At 34.2% G+C, this 23486-nt stretch overlaps 1 protein-coding gene across 1 annotated transcript in view; it reads left to right on the top strand.

The window, feature by feature from the left end:
- Window positions 1–23486, top strand: part of LOC112406138 (KH domain-containing, RNA-binding, signal transduction-associated protein 2-like) — a 214549-nt gene that overhangs the window by 186425 nt on the left and 4638 nt on the right. The window contains exon 3 of the mRNA XM_024754841.1: window positions 19742–19858. Within this exon, the coding sequence (XP_024610609.1) occupies window positions 19742–19858 (117 nt within the window). The remainder of the gene's footprint in view (window positions 1–19741; window positions 19859–23486) is intronic.

The raw sequence follows: 23486 nt of genomic DNA, 5'->3' as shown, positions 1-23486 counted from the left end.
TGCTGCAAATAAGAGTTCGCATGCCGCAACTAAGACCCTGCACAGCCAAATAAATACATAAATAAAAATATTTTTAAAAAATTAGAGAAAAAAAAAAAAAGCCCTGTAACCACTCCTTTCAACTATTAATGGATCACATTTTTCACTAATTCCCCAAGAAAATAGACATCATCAGATTTTATTTCTTTTCCTTATTTCTGACCCAAACTTGATTAAAATATATTCTTTTTTCCTTCACAACCCTCCTTTTCAATGTTCTCCTTGCATGCATTTTCAATATGTAATACATTCCATGACCATGCAGCCTTAGGGTAACCCTAACTCTAACTCTACCCCTCATTTTCTATTTATTTCCAACTCATTGCCATAAGGCCTTTACCTCTCATTATTCTACTGAAAGTACATTCCTCAGTATCTACCTTAGTTTCCTAAGAGCTAGGTTCAGTGGGCTTCACAGCACTTTGATTGTGTGTAATATGAGATTTTATTTCACTTATTACATTAAATCCTTTACTTTTTAAAAAAAATCAAAGTGTAGTTCGTTTACAGTATTGTTAGTTTCAGGTGTACAGCAAAATGATTCAGTTATATATATTTATATATTTTTTCAGATTATTTTCCATTATAGGTTATTACAAGATATTGAATATATTTCCCTGTGCTATACAGTAAATCCTTGTTGCTTATCTATTTTATGCTTGTTAATCCCATATTCCATACTCTTAACTTACCCCTCCAATCCTTCCTTTCCCCTTCGGTAACCATAAGTTTGTTTACTTTTATAGATTCAGTAATTTTAATTATGTATTAAATGTAAAGGAACTGAAATTTTCTGTAGCAGGTATTTCCATTAACTTTCCCTCTTTTTGAAGCTCTTTTTGTTTACTTAACATAACTCTTCCCCTCCTCCCCATTCCTTTTCAATTCCCTTTGATACCACTTCTCTTCCACTTTTACCCCTATCCCACAGTACTGTGATGATCCTCAACCTTCTTTCTTGTGCCTTTTATGCTCTCTCTTGTTCATCCACTGAATGTGTGCCATTTTTTCCTATCCACATTCTTCATTGCCTTATTTCAGAGCTTCATCATATCTGGCAAACACAGTTTTCCCTAGCAAGCCTCATGACATTTTGTGTCTCAAATAAGTAACATGACTATTTCTTAAACACCATAATATTCTTACTATATATATATCAAACCTAATAGGTTTTTAATTCAGGATGGCTAGGTACTGGAGAGTACTTTAGAATCCTAAAGAATAGAGTAATACCTAAATTTTACATTTCTAGAAACTTCATAATATGCAGATCATTTTATGATCCCATTTCATTGTTAGTTGTTTGAGCTTCATGTGTATGTAGTTAACTGTTTTGCTGTAGTGATTTTTATAAGCACTAGTGTTAATTTACACGTGATAAAAGAATTCAGAACTCACTGAATCAATTATCTTTCCTGAATGAAAAGGGAAAATAGTTGTAATTTAATTTGTCATGAAAATCATGTTTCTGTGATGGATGAAATAAACTTAATGAACCATTTAATAGGAGTGCTTTTCTCAGCTGAAGGATATTTTGAGAAATGTGAGAAATCATGATAAATCTACACAATACTTCATTGATACTATTTATAGAAAACACATTTGTCATTAGTGATGCAACATGAATAATTTCATGCATTTTTTCAGTCTTTGTTATTAGCTCAGAATAATTGTGTTGATTCCAGAGAAACCTTTAAGTGAATACTACCCCTTCTATTTCTTGTCATTTTAATCATGTGTTGAAGACACTCATATAAACATCTTTCATATTTCCAGAATTGGGCTCTGAGTTCAGATCTGCAAATTCTCCTGGCTCTCTGTTGTTTCTCCGGGAAAATGTTACTCATCACAGGGTTCTCTCCTGGGTGCATGCAGCAAAGTGTCATGACTTTTTTTCCTTACTGACTCCATCATGGAGCTCTGCTTTATTCCATCCAGATGTGCGAAAATGTCTGTCACCACATCTGGTGGAGCTTTATCACCAGAACTCTCCAGCATCATTGGGTAATGTCGATTCTCCAAAAATCTCTTGTTTTTTGTATGTGGTCTCTTGTTCTTCAAAAGCTAAAAGCCAGTCCTTGAAGGTAAGCAGATCTCAAATCAACTCCTTCATTTTCCTCCTCTTTTTCACAAATTATCCTCCCCACTCTTTCAGCCAAGCATTATTTAAATAGATACCAGAAGTAGATAGGAATCCTTTGCAACTCCCATTGTCCAGTCTCTTTAGATTTGTGCCGTATGGGACCATATGGCCACACAAAAATCTGTACTAACTGGAGAAGTACAAGAAAGGAATAGCAAAATATTTGCTTTATATCCTTCTCTAACATATGACAAATAAGAATGAGCTCTATTTAGCATGGAATTTGGTCTATGATTACATTATTATTTCTAGATCTTTCTTGATGATATCCATTTTTATCTTCCTAATTGTCTCCAATAGGGCAATGTTAAATTTGGCAAACAACTAATGTGTGAAGAACTTTGGTGATAGACCATTTCAAGCCTACAAAATATAAGCCTCTGTATAATAAATAGTTTACCACTGGGAATCTACATTTTTTCTGGCTTCTTTTGATCTCAAGTGACAGAAATTCAACTTGGACTAGCTTCATCATAAAGAGATTTAATAGGAGGATTCTGAGGGTGTCTTGCATACTTGAGGGAAGGATTGAACATTCAAATTTTAGGACATGGAATTATCAAGCTGGACCTCAGGAACAACTAGTAGGCAGGACTCAAGCAGAATGAGGGTTCACTGTTCTTCTACCTTGGCTACTCTTAGCTCTGAGTTTCATATTTAGAACTCTCACTAGAGGATCTCCTACCCAACTTCAGCCTAAAAAAAATCCCAAGAAAGGGCCATGACTGGTATGGATTAGGTCAAGTGTTTACCCCTGTATAATTCAAATGTGCAAAGGTAGATGTGATAATGACATAATATGAAATAGTCCCCCCAAAGGAGTTTCCAACACAAAGAGGGAGAAGTGTATTCACCAGAAATTCTTAATGTTTATTCTTTATCTTTCCTTTTTTTTTTTTATTCTAACCCAGACCAGGACAGACACACTTCTTATAATTAAAAATGCAAAATATCCCTAGCAGTGTTTCTTCTATGTGCAGTAAATTGGGTTATTAACACACACACACACACACACACACACACACACACACACACACACACATTATATTAACTTCCTCAATAAACTAGGGATATTTTTTCCCTTTTCTTTGTCTGAAGATTGATTTTAATAATCTTTCATGATTTATTTAGTAACTTTTCTTAGAGAAGAAGTCAGATTGACAGGCAGCAATCCAGCTCCAGTCCTGGAATTCCATTAGCTTCCGCTTAAGAGATGAGTCTGACTTTGATTCAGTCACCTCCTTTAGTAGCTGTTTTAATGGTAAATGATTAATTCACATTGACCATAGAACTATTTTGTTTCATTCTACATTATTAGATGAATACCCTCTGGTGTTTGTGATTTATGGCAACATTGAAATTTAATTTCTTGAGTTATTTATTTCCAACAATGGCAATAGCAGTTTCTATTTATCTTGGCATTTTTCTTATACCAGATACTTATATCTGGTTCTACATAAAAAAGGAGAAATTATAAGTAACTTTATTTTTATTATTTATTTATTTATTTTTGGCTATGTTAGGTCTTCGTTTCTGTGCAAAGGCTTTCTCTAGTTGCAGCAAGCGGGGGCCACTCTTCATCGCGGTGCGCGGGCCTCTCACTATCGCGGCCTCTCTTGTTTCGGAGCACAGGCTCCAGACGCGCAGGCTCAGTAGTTGTGGCTCACGGGCCTAGTTGCTCCGCGGCATGTGGGATATTGCCAGGCTAGGGCTCGAACCTGTGTCCCCTGCATTGGTAGGCAGAATCTCAACCGCTGAGCCATCAGGGAAGCCCAGTAACTTTAAATATATAATCTAAAATTTATTTTTCTTCATTTCCTCCTAAAAAGTATATGAAAATTTATAAACATCTAAAATCTTAGCAATAAACATCCTGATAGTAGCTACAAATAAGAAGAGATAAATGAAAAATCAAAGGAACCCTTTGATTGTATGGTCTTGCATTATTAGTAATGTTGATATTTATATAAAAATATGTTCTAGCTTGAATAACTTGTTGAAACACTTTACCATTTAATACATTTAGCTGATTTTGTAGTCTTTCTTTTCCTTGATCTCTAATTTCATTCCCAATTTCATTCTTCTTTCTTACTCAGTTTTAGTTTTACATAGTTTAAGAAGCTTCAGTAAATTTTTGTTCCCTTGAATTTCTCTCTTTGATAGCTTATGTTTTTCAAAATTTTTAAATTTACTGTTTAGATACAATTTCAATATACAAGAAAAATATTTTTGCTCATTGTACAATATTAGGAAAACATTTTAATCCTCCCTGCTCTTCAACCATGAAGCCTTACTTTTTTCTAGAATCTTTTCCAAACCTCTCCAACTGGATATGATCCCATTTAAGATCTTCTTTTGCCCTAGGGAACTCTATTTTTACATTCCTTTTTCAATTATTTTGCTTTATTCCTTACCATATCTCTGGATAAATGTGACATAGTCGTCTATTAAGTGAAAGCCTTGTTTAGGCATAGGTTTGAAAAATACATCAACTTTACATTTGGTCAGATTCTCAAAAGAAGCACACTCAAAAGTGCACACTCAAAAGTGGTGGTTGACAGGAGATTATTGAAGGGGTTGTTTACAAAATGTGGTCCGTGTTACGGGAAGCTAACAAGGAATGGTGAGATGTCCAGGGATAGTAACAGTGAGGAGCCTTGCTACTCCAAAGACTAAAGGGCTAAGGAAAGAGACATTTAGCTACAGAGGAGCCACCAGACAGGAGCTGTGTCCAATAACAGAGGGACAGAGTCACTGCCAAACCCATGTGCAGCAAGGAGGAAGCCAGGAAAATAAGCACTCTAATTTCTCTGTCCTACCCTCCAGTTACTTGAGTTGTTTCTTATTGACCAAATCTAACCAGATGCCAAAGGGAAGGAGCATGGAGACACCTGGCTCCACAGGGAAGTTTGGGGGCACAGCACAGGATAGAGAAGGAGAGGAAGGGGATCTGAATGGACACTGCAGAACATCCCGAACAATAGGTAATGGACAGCATCTCAGTACAGGTTATTGCAACAAAGTATAACCATCAAGTCATTACTTAAGGTTTATCTCATACTTGATTGAGAGAAACAATATCTTGGATGCTACATTACAGGACTTTTGGCTCAGTTATACCTCTATAAATTCTATATGCTATCTCTAAATTAATGCCCATAATTACAAAGACCGTATTTTCTTGAATCCTCATGCCAATAGAATAAATGTCCTTGAAATGTCCTTTGATATTATTCCACCAGAGCCTGGGTTCATTACTTAACAATATAAGAAAATATAATCACACAAAGTAATTAAGGAAAAATGTAAAATTATATGCATTTTTGTCTTATCAATTTAGGAATTTTTATCCTTATTTATTTATATTATTTTTTCCATTTTTTATTGAAATATAATTGATATTCAATATTTTATAAGTTACAGGTATATAATACAGTGATGACAATTTTTAAAGTTATATTCCATTTATAGTTGTTATAAAATATTGGCTATATTCCCTGTGTTGTACAATATATCCTTGTAGCTTATTTTATACATAGTTGTTTGCACCTCTTAATCCCTTACTCCTATATTTCCCCTCCTGCCTTCCCTCTCCCCACTGGTAACCACTGTCATTCATCTGTTGATGGGCACTTAGGTTGCTTCCATATCTTGGCTATTGTAAATAATCCTTCTATGAACATCGGGGTGCATGTATCCTTTCAAATTAGTGTTTTAGTTTTTTTTTTTTTTTTTTAATATGTACCAAGGAGTGGAATTGCTGAGTCATATGGTACTTCTATTTTTAGGTTTTTTGAGAAAACTCGATACTGTTTTTCAAAGTGGCTGCACCAATTTACATTCCCACCAGCAGTGTACAGGGGTTCCCTTTTCTCCATATTTTCACCAGCATTTGTTATTTATGTTCTTTTAGATGATGGCCATTCTGACAGATGTGAGGTGATATCTCATTGCAGTTTTGATTTGCATTTCCCTGATGATTAGTGATGTTAAGCATCTTCTCATGTGCCTGTTGGCCATCTGCATTTCCTCTTTGGAAAAATATCTACTCAGTTCTTCTGTCCATTTTCAATTGGGTTGTTTGTTTTTTTGATGTTGAGTTGTATGAGCTGTTTATATATGCTGTATATTTAACCCCTTATTGGTCATATCATTTGCAAATATTTTCTCCCGTTCAGTAGGTTGTCTCTCTTCATTTTGTTTATCATTTCCTTTGCTGTGCAAAAGCTTTTAAGTTTAATGAGATCTCACTTGTTTATTTTTGCTTTTATTTCATTTGCTTTAGGAGATGGATCCAAAAACATATTGCTGTAATTTATGTCAAAGCGTGTTCTGCCTATGCTTTCCTCTAGGAGTTTTATGGTTTCTGGTCTTATACTTAGGTCTTTAATTCATTTTGAATTTATTTTTGTATATGGTGTTAGAGAATGTTCTAAGTGCATTCTTTTACATGTAGTTGTCCAGTTTTCCCAGCACCACTTATTGAAGAGTAAAGCCATCCTTTTTTAATGGTCATATTCTACATGAATGGTTAATGGGTTAATCTGTAAATAATAGTATATCAAATTTATTAAAATATCCACCTTTTATTTAAAACATGAGAGACAAAAACATAGCATACTAAATAAAAGTATAGTGAAACATATATCCTTACACAGGAAAACCCAAGATATACTTTCTTCACAGTGGACAGACTGTTCTGGATTGTAGTGAATCACTGCTTGTGCTTATTTGTTCATGATTTAAAGCAATTATGTTCAGATATGCTGGGCAGAATTTTACTACAGACTTTGCCACATGGATTATCATCCTCTTGCAAGTCAGTTGAGAAAGCAGTTTGCCTATGGAGAAATAAGATATGATGATAAAGATTTTGAGAAGAAATTGGTTAAAGAATATGGCTGGCTTTTTCTCTATGAGCTAGTCTCTCAACAATGACATATAAAAATATTCCCTTTTAGTAGCAAATGCAAAAAATATTGACCACTCTAAAGTATGTCATTTGCCATTTTGCATCAAAGCACTTTAAAACCTTTTAACACCACAGAAGTAGAAACTAAAGTACATTAAATATACTTTCTGTGGTATAATATTCTTCAGAATATTAGATCTTAGGTATAGAATAATTATTACATCTCATGCACACTTTCATGAATTTAGTAAACTTTCCTTTCAATTCCTGTCATGAATTCTATGGTATAAATGATAACAAAGAAATGATCCTTTTTTTGTTTCCTCTGATAAAGAGTAAATTATAAATTAAGATACTTTATTTTTAAAAGTCAAATAATCATCAGTTTTAATCTTTGTTTTGGAGAAAATTGTTAAAAATTCTTCACCTACCTAGGGATGAACTCATATTTGTGGGTTTTAAAACTTGATAATTTAAATAATCAAAACCACTTTACATGTTTAATAATATAAATATGTTCTAAATCTCTGATAAACCTGTGAACCTTTGATAAATATGTTAAGAAACTTGATAAAAGAAATCACACACATACTCTCAAAATAACAGTTTTTATAACATTGTTCATTACTTGTATATTATTTTAGTATTATCATCATTGGATTCAAAAGCATGGCCAGAAATTTCTAAACCTTAGTCACTTGGAATTCACATTTAGGCTGCTTTATGTTCATAAAATATGCCAAGGCATTATGTGGTTGGAGTGAATCGCAAAACTGCTGTAGACTACTTTAGGTGATTTTACAAAGAAGGCATCATGCAAATATCCTTCCAGCATTTACTGAGTCATTTTGCTGAAAACAACAAAAAATGCCATTGTAATTATATTAGACATGTATTTTTCAAATGTATGGTCAAATGTTTTATCCCTTATGTTGTAAAAGTATTGATACTTAGAGAAACAAACATTTTATTATTATTTTTTAATCAGAGGAGACACTATACCTATTGATATTGTGCCTTCCTCATGTATTCCATTTGTGCCCAATCTTACATTGCTTTGCAACATATTATTTCTCTCGCTAGATTATTACTTATTCACTCAACAATTCATTTCTTCCTTCAATTTATTTAATAGAGTACCTACTATGTATTGAGCTGTCAGACATCAATTTGGTCAATTAGGACAATTCTGAAGGTAACTGAGTCAAACTGAAGGTAACAATCATGTCTGTATGGTGTTTAAAGGGGAAGAACAAAGAAGCTGGGATTACTCATCATCTTATGACCTTTCTGTTTAATTTCTTTTATTTATTTATTTATTTATTATTTAGTTAGTTAGTTAGTTAGTTAGTTATGACTGCATTGACTTTTCGTCGCTCTGCGTGGGCTTTCTCTAGTTGTGGCGAGCAGGGGATACTCTTTCTTGTATTGCGCGGGCTTCTCATTGTGGTGGTTTCTCTTTGTTGTGGAGCATGGGCTCTAGGTGGGTAGGCTTCAGTAGTTGTGGTACACAGGCCCAGTATTTGTGGTTCGCAGACTCTAGAGTGCAGGCTCAGTGGTTGTGGCACACTGGCTTAGCTGCTCCGAGGCAGATGGGATCTTCCTGGCCAGGGCTTGAACCAGTGTCCCCTGTGTTGGCAGGCAGATTCTTAACCACTGTGCCACCAGCAAAGTCCCATCGGTTTCATTTCTTAATCTCAGTTTCAAGAGTCAGGATGTCTCTGGTATATGATTCTCTGGCCAGGTGGTCCGTCGCCTGGGGGTCTGTGAGCTTATCTTGCCCTGGAGAAGCAACCCGAGTTTGTACATTAATGATGAAATGTGATGATACAATAGCAATTTTAGTCACCTGATGCTGGATGATTAGTGGTCAGTGAGCACAGGACTGAGGTCAGAGGGGACAAGCAAGGGGATAAAGTTTTGGATGGAGATTAATCACAAACTTGGTAAGGGAACTCAATTTTAGGGGGACTCCTTTTAGGGTACACCAACCCTGAGAAGTCTGCTCACAGCACCCAATCCTTTAACTAATGTTGATCAAAGTGATGGTATTTAATGAGCAAATAAAAAACAAATAACTTTTTTCTTCACTCTGCTACTGAATTAATATCTAACCTTAGGAATTAAGGCATATCGTTTTAGGATGGTTGGAATTATGTTGTATACAATAAAATACTAAACAAAGCAATAGGTGATTTTTAGGCAGCCTAAACATTGAGAAAACTAGATACCAGCCCAGAAACTGAAAACCAGTTGGCTATTTAACTATGTTTAAGTTGAAAATAAACGTATAATTAGAATGGAATGTAGGCTCCATAGGGTCAAGGAACTTTGTTTTATGCCCTTCTCCATTCCTCGTGCCTCATAGTAGATGTTCAATAAATTCTTCTTGAATGATTATGTCCTCATCAAACATAAGCTCATATACTGACATCATGACATTGTGTGGAGAGGAAGAAGACTTGTAAAGAACAAACATCACTATTTTGGACATGTAAATGCAGTTTATAAGAGACATGTGACACTTTCAGGATTCTATACAATGGCACCACTGTGGTTTATTTAAAGGTTTTTAAAATTCTGAAATATAAGAATATAGCAAATATTAAGCTGTTATTTTTGTGACTATTTAAAAGGCCAAAGAAGTATCTGTTAAGTAATTAAATTTGCAAAGATTTGGATGAAAGAAGAATTATGTACCTACGTGTCACTGTGCTGAGAAAACATTTAGTCATCATGACTGTATGGCAGTCTCATCTGTGTGGTGCTCTAGAAACAGTTTTTATTGGCAGTTGTACACACTGAACAAATTAGGGTTTGGGTTTGAATCGTAGTAGTAATTATGATTAGAGCTCTTAATGTTGATACTTTTCACTAAATAATAGAGTTTTAAATGAATCTTTTCAAATAAAAATACCTTGAGCTTGGGGAAGGTGCACTTAGAGTTGTATAAATGTGGCAAAGATGGGCTCAGGAGACATTTCCAGACACTCCACACAGGATGAAAAACATTTAAACATGACCAAATGTACTTTAGTTGCCTATGAAAGGAGACTATGATTTGCACATACAAGTGCTCAAACATATTGAAGGATTATTTATAGCAGAACTAATGGGACATTAATTGTGTGTGTTTACATTTTAAAAATTCATGTTCAGTTTTTATCAGCATGTTCTCAAGGTTTTTTTTTTTTTTTGCCATTTCTATGAAACCCAAACCATTATGTATACTATGGTGTGACTTTAACATACATCATGTTATTTTGAAACTTGAGACAAATACTGATTAAGCACAAGGTAAACCCCACCAACACATATTAAAGGACCCACATGTTTATAGTTGATATAGATGGATTCTTTTTCACTAGCTGTGTATGCTTCCTTCAAATTCAAGTACTTCCGTCTGAAATGGGATTGTTTGATCTTATGACAAGCAAGAGTAATTGAATATGAAAGAGAATGTATATATATTCTCTTTCATATTCCTTTCCGTTATGGTTTATCACAGGATTTTGAATATAGTTCCCTGTGCTATACAGTAGGACCTTATTGTTTATCCATTCTATAATACCAATTTGCATTTGCTAATCCCAAACTCCCACTCCTACGCTCTCCCACCCTCTCCCCCTTGGCAACCACCAGTCTATTCTCTATGTCTCTGATTCTGTTTCATTAATAGGTTTATTTGTGTCATATTTTAGATTCCACATATAAGTGATATCATATAGTATTTGTCTTTCTCTTTCTGACTTACTCCACTTAGTATGATAATCTCTAGTTGCATCCATGCTGCTGCAAATGGCATTATTTCCTTCTTTTTTATGGCTGAGTAGTATTCCATTTTACATATGTACCCCATCTTCTTTATCCGTTCATCTGTTGATGGATATTTAGTTTGTTTCCAAATGTCTTGGCTATTGTGAATAGTGCTGCTATGAACATAGGGGTGCATGTATCTTTTTGAATTATAGTTTTGTCTGGATTTGCACAGGAGTGGGATTGCTGGATCATATGGTAATTCTATTTTTAGTTTTCTGAGGAACCTCCATACTGTTTTCCACAGTGGCTGCACCAACTTACATTCCTACCAACAGTGTAGGAGGGTCACTTTTTCTCCACACCCTCTCCAGCATTTGCTGTTTGTAGAGTTTTTAACGATGGCCATTCTGAATGGTGTTATGTGGTACCTCATTGTAGTTTTGACTTGCATTTCTCTAATAATTAGTGATGTTGAGCATCTTTTTGTGTGCCTATTGGACATCTGTATTTCTTCTTTGGAGAAATGTCTCTTTAGGTCTTCTGCCCATTTTTTGATTGGGTTGTTTGTTTTTTTTTGTTGTCTACTCATATGAGCTGTTTGTATATTTTGGAAATTAAACCTTTGTCAGTTGCATCATTTGCAAATATTTTCTCCCATTCTTTAGGTTGTCTTTTCACTTTGTTTATGGTTTCTTTTGCTTTACAGAATCTCGTAAGTTGATTAGGTCCCATTAGTTTATTTTTGGTTTTATTTCTATTTCCTTGGTAGGCTGATCTAAGAAACCATTTGTACTATTTATGTCAGAGAATGTTATGCCTGTGTTCTCTTCTAAGAGTTTTATGGTGTTATGTCTTATGTTTGAGTCTTTAAGCCATTTTGAGTTTATTTTTGTGTATGGTGAGAGGGCGTGTTCTAATGTCATTGATTTACATGCAGCTGTCCAACTTTCCCAAAACCACTTGCTGAAGAGACTGTTTCCCATTGCATATTCTTGCCTCCTTTGTCAAAGATTAATTGACTGTAGGTGTGTGGGTTTATTTCTGGGATCTCTATTCTGTTCCATTGATCTGTATGTCTGTTTCTGTGCCAATACCACACTGTTTTGATTACTGTAGCTTTGTAGTATTGCCTGAAGACTGTAATGGCTATGCCTCCTGCTTTGTTCTTTCTCTTCAGGATTGCCTTAGCAATTCTGGGTCTTTTATAGTTCCATATGAACTTTAGGATTATTTGTTCTAGTTTTGTGAAAAAGGTCATGGGTAATTTGATAAGGATCATATTAAATCTGTAGATAGCTTTGGGTAGTATGGTCATTTTAACAATATTAATTCTTCTAATCCAAGAGCATGTCATATATTTTCATTTCTTTGAATCATCTTCAGTTTCCTTTATTAATGTTTTTTAGTTCTCAGTGTATAAGTCTTTCACTTCCTTGGGGAGGTTTATTCCTAACTATTTTATTTTTTGTGTTGCAATTTTAAAAGGTATTGTTTTTTACATTCCCTTTCTGATATTTCATTGTAAGTGTAAATAAATGCAACTGATTTCTGTATATTAACCTTGTATCCTGCTACCTTGATGAATTCATTTATCAGTTCTAGTAGTTTTTGTGTGGATTCTTTATGGTTTTCTATATATAGTATCATACCATTTCATATAATGACAATTTTACCTCTTCCCTTCCAATTTGGATACCTTTTATTTGTTTTTCTTGTCTAATAAATAAGATTGACAAGACTCTGGCCAAGCTCACCAAGAAGAAAAGAGAGAGAACACAAACAAAATAAGAAATGAAAAAGGAGACATAACAACTGATAACACAGAATTACAAAAAACTAAGGGAATGCTATGAACAATTATATGCCAACAAATTTGACAATCTAGAAGAAATGAACAAGTTTCCAGAAACATACAGCCCAACAAAACTGAATCAAGAAAAATAGATAATTTGAACAGAACAATCACTAGAACTGAAATAGAATCTGTAATTTTAAAAATCCCTACAAACAGAAGTCTAAGACCAGATGGCTTCACAGCTGAATTATACCAAACATACAAAGAAGAACTTATACTGATCCTTCTCAAACTCTTCCAGAAAGTTGAACAGGAGGGAACACTGCCAAGGACATTCTATGAAGCCACCATCACGCTGATACCAAAACCAGACAAACAAAGACACCACCAAAAAAGAAAATTACAGGCCAATATCTTTGATGACTATAGATGGAAAAATTCTCAACAAAATATTAGCAAACCAAATCCAACAACACATAAAAAAATTCATACACCACTACCAAGTGTTATTCATCCCAAGTTCACAAGGACAGTTCAACACATGCAGATCAATCAATGTGATACACCACATTAACAAAAGAAAAGTCAAAAATCACATGATCATCTCAATAGATGCAGAAAAACATTTGACAGAATTCAACATCCATTCATGACAAAAACTCTTACCGAAGTGGGGATAGAGGGAACATATCTCAAAATAGTAAAAACTATTTATGACAAACCCACAGCCAATATAATAATGGTGAAAAGTTGAAAGCCTTTCCGCTAAAATCTGGAACAAGACAAGGATGCCCACTCTCACCACTTCTATAAAACATTCTTATTTTTCTTCCCTATGTTCTTGAATACTCATCATTGTCTATTTTGTTAAATTGAAAGTAGTTTTCTTTGATAGAGTCCTATGTAAATTCCAAATGGTGTTATTTAATTCTACAGACATAGCTTGATATTTTTATGATTGAATAAATCTCTATTCACTTGATTACTAATGTTCTTTGTGGATTGCTGTGGTGAATACCTGAAATGTTGTCTTTTCCTGTCTATTTATACAAGAAGGCTATTTTTTGATCTGCAACTGTGGTCTCTCTTTGTGCAGTCTGCCCCAATTGCTTTACTTTTTTTTAACAGCAGCAAGCACAAGGATGGACTAGTAAACACTGATTTAATGTTGAGTTCCCAAAGCGCAGAACAGAAGCTCTGTGAAGTCTTATCAGTCAAGAAGGGGATTCATCCCCAAATCAGGATTAGGATGGAGATAAAAATAGTGTTCAGGTGTGAACAGATGAGGACAAGAGGAATTTGAGGATCAGGAGGTGAAGGCATTCAAGTCCAGCTGTGTCCTATGAAAGAAGAAAAAGGAGCAGGGGTGGCATCAGGAGACTCTTCACAAGTGGCCAGATGGTCAGCACTGCCCTTTGGCACAAAGCAAGTATAGACATGGTGCCCACAAAGGGGACAACTAGATGAGGTGCAGCACCTCTCCTAGTAGAGAAGGAATGGAGTTGCTGGAGTTAGTTTATAAACAGGTGACTAGAAAACTGCCACTTGTGAACAGGTTTATTTCATCCAAGTATTCGTCAGATATTATTAATCATGAGGAAATATATTAATAATAAGGAAAGAGCAAATGGGAGTCTATAGATAAGACATTCTAGGGTATCCTGGTTGAATTGGTAAATTTTGAAATATGTATGCCCAATATTATTAAATTATATTCACCTGATTTAAAATGTTCTTGGATTCACTCTGTTAAAAATGTTTCTAAAATATTTTTTCTTAAAGTGTCTCTCGTTTTATGATAAACACTTGCTTTGCCCCAAATTATGTTTTGTCACTTTACAAATTCACTGAAATATGTTCTTTCTATTAATTTTACTTGACACAGTTTAAATTTTTGCTTTTGGAAAAAAATTAAAAATCTGATTAAAATGCTCAGAAGAATTTTTGAATATAAAATTATTACAAAACAACAGCTTAATGACTTCAACATTAATCATAAATGAATATTACATGCACAAATTTAATTTTCTTAAAGCACATGTGGATAAAATACTTTGAAATTATTTGAAGATATTTAACATACTGAAAACACTCTATTGAGTGTTCACTCTATTGAGTCTTAAGACTCTATAGAGATTCCCAAGTTACCAAATTGCGGCTAAATATTGAAGGCACTGTTGTGTAGCTCTGGAGTTATTTTCTGTGTACAAAAGAGATTTGCTCTAACGAAAAGGTTAGGACCAACCGTTGTCAGCGAACTGACCATTCACCTGTCATGATTATGTCACTTGGCTTTGTTTGAAGGGGGACTGCACATAGACTGAAAGCAGAGGAATGACAATGTCTTGTCAGAACACAACTTTTCTACTGGATATTTTCAGAACTAATCTAAAAATAAATTTCCAAAACCTAAGCACAAGTTCAAAAATATGTGATCAGTTTCACGATTACTTCTGATGTGTTAAAATCTCGAACAGAAATGGTGTCCAGGCTTTCCTGAAAACAAGTCCACTTGAGCGAGGAAGAGGGAGAGAGGTGGGCTGGCAGTCTTCTTTGTGGGAGTTTGGAGGGAGGCGCCCTGGTTGTGGTACAGGCAGCCCCTTCTTGCCACCCCACACGCGTGCGCTATGAGCTCATCCACGTGGGGGACTCAGCAGAGTGTGCTTGGTACATGGTGAACCTTCAAAAAAGGTTAATTGTAGCAAGTAATAGAGATTAATAGTTATAACAATATAATACATAATAAATACAAAAAATAAAATATTAACAATGTAAAAATAATAAAAGAATTAAGGATTACCAAAGTCAAACTTCACTAGAGGTGTCAGGTACAATTACAATCTACTGAAACAATAATAATGTAATAATAACAGCCTATATTTGTCGAGCTCTTATTGTGCATGTATTGTTATTTTTATTATCTCTATTTACAGATAAGAAAAATGAAGATTAGGGGAATGTAAGCAATATAGCCAAATTGGTACAGCTAGTGAATTTACAAACCCACGAAATCGGGCTTCAGAACCACGCTCGTAAGAATTGTGCTCTACATATTCACTGATGTTGGGGCACTTTTACTGATCCAAATAATAGTTGTGTATTAAAAAAAAGTCCTCTGAGCCATTCCCCAGTGTTGGCTCTAAAAACTCCAGATATTAGGGAAGAGATGAAATCACTTCAGGAAATTTCAACTATGATTAAAAAAATAAAATACTTTTTGCCAAAAGCAAATGGTAGATTGCACATTTATAAATTATAAAAACACATTAAAGAAGGACTGATTGCTTTAAAAAGTTACATAATTAATGTTAATCAAGAAACATATTTTCTGTTAATTTGTGAAATTAAGTCTCTGATTATACAACATATTCGTTCTGTTGGATGTTTGTATTCTATTCCAAAAAGTAGAGTTTGTGAAAGAATTAAAGGTGATGTCTCTCTTACAGCTTCAGCACAATTTGGTTTCAAATTGGACATTGGTTAAAAGTAAAGCTACTGTATTAAAATAGATGTTGAAAAATGTGTCACAATAATCAAGGCAGAGGACAAACTTCTGAGAGTTGGGACTATGTATATATTTTGTCAATAACCTGTCTCCAGCCAAGACTGCCTGAAATGCTACCTCTTCCTCTCAGAGTCATAAGCACCCCAATGGAGACATCACTTTGAGTGCTTTGGTATTTTTGAATTTAAAGCTTTACTACTACCTGCAAAGGGACAAGAAGGTTATGTACAGAGTACTAGAAGTCCAATCAAATTTTACTCGGCTGGATTGCTCTATTTGATTTCTTTTAAAAGTTATACAATAGTCAAGCGATTCAAAGTATATGTATAATTTTCGAGTAGAGTGTGAAAAAATAAAATGAACACTCATGAACCTCTAAGTAACAGTCTAAAATATTACCTATTGCTTTGACATGACCTGTTTGTTTCCCTTTGATCACATTCCCTACTATCCATTCCATTCCCAGAGTTACTAAGATCTTGAATTTTGTGTTTATTATTATACCTGTTATTTAAAAATTGGACGTACTACTCATGCATATATTCATAATTTTAAAAATATTGAACTTTGTTGAGTTTTATAAAAACAGTGTCATATGTCTAGAGCTTGAATTTTTCACTCAAAGTTTTATTCCTAGAATTTGTTCATGAGATTTCATATAGTTATGGGTAATTTATGTTCACTGCTGTAAATATTCCACTATGGGTATGTGACAATGTACTTACTCATTTGTATCAGTCATGATTCTGATGGGAAAATAGAATCCACTCTCTACATAATAGTTATAATGTGTAATTCAGGACTGACATGACTCTTGGAAGACGGGGGAAGGGACATTAGGAAGGCTGCCACCAGGGGACATGAAGATCTGAGCCACACACCTGCAAGGCCCTGGGACTGGGCCTGTGGAGTGGTCTGTGGGGCTGCCATATCAACAGAGTAGGACTCATGTGGAGGTCAGTAAGCAGCCGTGTCTGACCACCGTGATTTGCCAGGAGTAATGGACTGCCGTTCATGTTCACCTTCTAAATCTCATGCAACCTTCTGTCACTGGCAGAATCCAGCACCAAAGGAAGCACATCGTAAGGAGTCCTGTGCACGTGTCTGAGGTGTGGACACATGTTAGTGTGGTGTCCAGGTGAGGGCACACCACCACTGAATTGATGATTTTCCCCAGTTATTTTTGTTCCTACAAGCCTTGAGACTTTGAACATTCTTGTACACATGCTAAGATTTCTCTAGAGAATATACCTGGGAATGGGTATGTAAGGCATGGGTTAAACGCATTTACAGATTTACAGGACGATGCCAGCAGGGTTGTACTTACTCACAGTCCTACAAGCAGTGTATATGAGTCTCTGTGGCTCCACATTCTGGTCAGTGTTTGGTTTCTGACTCCTTATTTCTACCACAATAGTGTGTGTGAAATGGGATCTCACTGTGGTCTTAAGTTGATTTTTGTTTAACTGTTAATAAGGTTGAATATTCTCACTTTTTCTTTGGCCATTCTCTTCCTTCTTCATGATTATACCTATTATCTTTTGTTTGTCTTTTCCTTACAGTTTTATACTTGGGATTGTAAACTAATGATTTATTTTTAACATATAATGTAAATAGTCTCCAAATTTGTGACTTATATTTTTTGCCTTTCTTATGGTATATTTTAATAAACAGATATTCTTAATTTAATCAGGCTTTTATTCTACTCCTAGCATATTTTTACATCTTGTTTTAGAACTCTTAGACATTATTTCCTTATAATTTCTCTTATGAGGAAATTCTAAAATTTACCTTTCAGACATAAGTATATAATCCATCTGTTTATTTTTTTGCTATGGTGTACAAAGCAATTTCACTGTTCTTATTATGGAGAGGCTGTTATGCTCTACATTAGACAGTTCCTTCTTTCCTTAGTATATTAGTTTTCTACTGTTGCTGTAACAATTACCACAAACTTAGTGGCTTAAACCACAACAGAGTTGTGTACAATCTCCCAAGACTGAACCAGGAAGAATGCAATGGTAAATGGGATTGTTCCCTTAATTTCTCTTTCTGATATTTCATTCTTAGTGTATAGAAATGCAAAGATTTCTGTATATTAATTTTGTTATCCTTTAACTTTACAGAATTCATTGATGAGCTCTAGTAGTCTTCTGGTGGCATCTTTAAGATTTTCTATGTATAGTATCATGTCATCTGGAAACAGTGGCAGTTTTACTTTTTCCTTTCCAATTTGGATTCTTTCTATTTCCTTTTCTTCTCTGGTTGCTGTGGCTGGGACTTCCAAAACTAGGTTGAATAAAAATGGTGAGAGTGGGCGTCCTGATCTTAGAGGGAATGATTTCAGCTTTTCACTTTTAAATATAATGTTATTAGGTGTGGGTTTGTCATATATGGCCTTTATTATGTATGTGGCACTTTTGTTGAAAATCAGTTTGACCATCTAAGCGTGGTCTTTCTGAACTTTATATTGTTCTGTTTACCTTACTTGCCTATAGATATGGCAATCCACACTCCAGTACAGCACTAAATAGCTGTGGTAAGAACAGGTATCTTGACTTTATCCTGGATTTAGGGGAAAAGCATTTAATCTTTTACCATTAAATGTGGTTTATTTCTTACACTGGGATCACAGGTTTAAAAAATAGAATAACTCTGATTTAGAAGACAGTTACCTAATTTTATTTTTCTCTGTTTCATGTGCCCAACATAGTTTTTAGTGCAATTTAAGCCTTTTGTATTTTTAAAATTAATGAGTGAGTGATTGCCTGAGTCATTTGGTGTGGTGCTGTGCCTTTAGTAGCTGGCAACATACTCTGATAACTGCTTTTAGTTCCCTTGTTTTTAACCATATTTTAGGATTATTAAATAAATTAGATAGATCCCCCCACTCCCAGAATTTTCCATTTAGGCAAATGGTTTTTTATATATACTCTATCTAGCATTTTAAACTTTTCTATATGTGTTCACATCTTTTATTTGCTGATCCTTAGAACAACTCTTTAACATAGAGAAGGTAAGATCGAAGAACAGTTGAATCTCTTTATTTCCAATCATTAAATTTGGAATGGAATGTTATAGGCATAGATAATACTTATCAAACATAAATATTAAATTTTACTTTAAAAAATTAAAAATATTTACTTTTACAATTTTGAATGTGCATAGACATGTTAAAATTGTTTTTTATTTCAATAATCTGATTGGAGAGAAAAAGCCTTTAAAAATTTTGTAAACCCTAGTGCTTCTCACTAATTTCATTCTTGAGTAATTTATTTATCTATATGATTATATGAGTAAATGATATGTTCAAAATATTACTGACTTTGGCATTCCTTTGGAAAGAAGTGTCTTTTTAAAAGTGGATCTGATCTCGGAGGTCTGAGATGGTTTTCTGTGTGTGTGTGTGTGTGTGTGTGTGTGTGTGTGTGTGTGTGTGTGTCTGTGTCTGTGTCTTTGGATATGTGAATGGCATAACTCTCTTCTCCATGGTAAAGATTGAAAAACCCATAACCCATCAGTTTTGCTTGATGTAAATTATTACTTTTCTCTGTTTAAAACAGACATTCTATTGATTTTGTTTCCTAGTTCAATTTTGTGGGGAAATTGCTTGGACCAAGAGGAAACTCCTTGAAGAGGCTACAGGAAGAAACAGGTGCTAAAATGTCTATCCTGGGCAAAGGATCAATGAGAGATAAAGCAAAGGTATGAACTTTGAATTTGATACTTAACATACACAGGGAGTTACCTGTAACAGGATGGTCACATTTACAAGCACATATGAGCTGTCCTCCAATTATTTCCCTTGAATTTTACCCTTTGGTATTACTCTGTTGCACTTTCTGATGTCTCCTCTATTTTCATAAAAAATCAATTACTGGTCTTTTTCTCCCAAAACATGTAATTCTGTACTTTTATTCTTTTTAGTCCTCTGTGTAGGTTGCTGTCAAATCTTTTCATTTTTTTCTGTGTCCTCTATAGGATGTTTCTATATGTGTGTGCTCATTTTCTTTAATTCCCTGACTGGATCCCTGTTCTTTCTTCAGCTGTATCACCGGATCCCATCCACTATATCATTCCCTCATTTTATCTCTCTGCTCTATTTCACTCAGATCCTCTTACCTGAAGCAATTTCAAATAGTTGTCTGCAAATCTAAGAGAATTTCACTTATTTTTTGAAATGCTTCAGTGATATTAAACAACTCACTTGATCCCCAAAGAAAAATAAGCTAAAAACTATTATCAACTTGGATATTTGAAGTGATTTATTTTGCATCTGAACTACATCATTTTCCCATTTTATAAAGTGATAGCAATTTTCTCTGTGTTAGTGTTCAGTGTTAAAATAACTATTTATAGAGATTTATTCAAAAAGTATGTCTGTATTTTCATATATTCTTTAATTTTTTTTTGTTATATGTTCTCCAGATATCTCCAAGTCTTACAACAGAAACTTCATTTTTCATGCTTTTATTCTCTCACACTTTCTTTTTTTTTCTTCTCACACATTCTTTAAGATTTAGATTAGGCAGGGTCTCCTTCCTTAACCATAAAACATATTTTATTGAAATTTTCTGTTTCTCCCATTAAACTGTTAGCTTCCATGGGCCAGAGAAATATCCTAGTCAGCTTTGCATACCCAGAGTCAAGTGTAGTCTCTCCATATTTTTTTAAAGCAAATAGGTGTATATTTTTCATTCCCATGTATTTGGACATTTTTTCCTCTTCATACTGACTGGTTTATTTCTTTCCTGTGAGCATGTTAGGTACCAGCATAAGTATTTGAAAATCTAGCAAGAAAAAATTTGGTTCTATTAAGTTTCCATTAGGTTTAATTTACTGATACTACCCATTACAAAGTCCTGTTTCTATATTAATTATTTTTTGGATGATCCATCATGTTTGTTTCTGCTTTGAGTATTTTCATTGCTCCTTTAAAACATGAAAGAAAATGAAAACATTTAATAGCAACAACATCAATAATAATGTATTCCACTATAAAATATGCTTTATAGAATGTAGATAAGACTTTAACTGCTAAGGACAACATGGCTGAAATAAAACCACAGACATGGGTGTGAAAAAATTTACCTTAGTAAACACTTGATAAAAATAAATCCTAGGTAAAACTTTTATTGCTGTGCTACTATTTTGCTTCTCTGCCACGTGACCTGAACAGAAAGGAATATTTTATGTGATTTTATATTTCTAGCAAATAAGTAAAACTCATCTGATTCTGCAGTGGAAGTGTATATATGTGTCTGTGTGTATTTATAGAGTGACACAGGCATATATTCCTGTATTAATTACAGAAATATTTGTAATTATTTACAAATAATACATTATGTGTCACACTATGTGTCATTGCAGTTCTAGTTCACAGTAATAAATGTGAGAAAAAAATTTCCTCCTGGAGTTTGCATTCCAGTGGGAGAGATAGACAATAAGTGAATAAATAAATTTTCTACTTTCAGGCATTGATAATTGTTATGGATTAAAATAAAACAGAGGAAGGGCAAAGAGGTTAATGATGGGAGTAGTAGTTTGGTATGATGATTAAGTAGAGTACTGGATTATGAGAAGGAACCAACCCAAGAAAAATCAGAATGAGAGAGAATGCAAGTGTGATGGCTCTGAAGGAGAGTCTGTGTCTTTATAACTATCCTGGCAACTGTAGCCATATTTTTGTTTATAACCATACTTATTTCCATTTAGCTACCACCCAATTTCTTTGCTGACCTTCATAGCAAAATTCTTTGAGAATGTTATTTGCAATCAGTTGCTCTCATCCATCCTTTTTTTAAATTTAAAATTTTAATTTATTAATAACGTTGACTGTTGCATGCATTTATTGGCTAATTGTATCACTTCTTTTTAAAATCTCCTAATCTTGCCTTTTTTTTCCCCTTGCAGTTTTATTGAGATACAATTGACATACAGGACTGTATAAGTTTAAGGTGTACAGGATAATGATTTGACTTACATACATCATGAAATAATGATCACAATAATTTAAGTGAGCATTCATCATATCATATATATAAAATAAAGAAAAATTATTTTTTCTTTGTGGTGAGAACTCTTAGGATTAATGCTCTTCACATTCCTATGTATCATACAGCAGTGTTATTATCTACAGTCATTATGTTGAACATTTCATCCTGAGTACTTATTTGTCTTACAACTGGGAGTCTGTACCTATGACCACCTTCCTACAGTTCTCCCTCCCCCAACCCCATGCCTCTGGTAACCACAAATCTGATCTCTTTTTCTAGGTGTTTGTTTTGTTTGTTTTTGAAGTATAATTGACCTGAAACATTGTTAGTTCCTGGGACACAACATAGAAATTCCATATTTCTATACATTTCAAAATGATCACAACAATAAGTTATCATCTGTCACCACAAAAAGATATGACATAATTATTGACTATATTCCCCACACTGTACATTTCATACCTGTGACTCATTTATTTTATAACTGGAAGTTTGTGCTTCTTAATCTTCCTCACCTATTTCTCTCCACTCTCCCCTCCCTGCTCTCTGGCAACTGCCTCTTTGTTCTCTGTATCTATGACTCTGTTTCTGTTTGTTATGTTTGTTCATTTGTTTTGATTTTTAGATTCCGTATGTAAGTGAAATCATATGGTATTTGTCTATCTCTGTCTATTTCACTTAGCATAATACCCTCTAGGTCCATCCATGTTGTTACAAATGGCAAGATTTCATTTTTTTAATAGCTGAGTAATATTACACTATATATCTATATCTACATACCACATCTTTATCTATTCATCTATTGATGAGCACTTAGGTTGCTTCCCATATCTTAGCTGTTGCTCAATAATGCTGCTATGAACATTAGGGTACATGTATATTTTTGAATTAGTGTTTTTGTTTTCTTTGGAAAAATACCCAGGAGTGGAATTCCTGCATCATATGATAGTTCTATTTTTAATGTTTTGAAGAAACACCATACTGTTTTCCACAGTAGCTGCACCAATTTACATTCCCACCAACAGTGCACGTCCACTCTCATTCATTCTTCATTGTCTCCTCCTCAGTTCTTGTGACTGGATCCTCTTCTTCTTCCAGACCTCCAAGCCTAGGACTTGGTCTTCAGACTTCTTTCTTCCCTTCATGATTTCATTCCATCTGTGTACATCCAGCTTCCAGTCTCTCCTGCAGGTTCTAGATTCATGTGTTTAACTACACACTCAACGTGTCTATGTGAATGTCTAATAGGCGTTGAAATATAGTTGTCCAAACACACACATACAAATATATAAATGTATGTATATATTTATACACAGAGGTGTATATATATATATATA

This window comes from Neophocaena asiaeorientalis, unplaced genomic scaffold, assembly GCF_003031525.2.
Source record: "Neophocaena asiaeorientalis asiaeorientalis breed wild unplaced genomic scaffold, Neophocaena_asiaeorientalis_V1.1 scaffold690, whole genome shotgun sequence".
Taxonomy (NCBI): Eukaryota; Metazoa; Chordata; class Mammalia; order Artiodactyla; family Phocoenidae; genus Neophocaena; species Neophocaena asiaeorientalis.
Note: the sequence above shows the minus strand (reverse complement) of the source record. Positions and strands in the feature narration are given on the sequence as shown.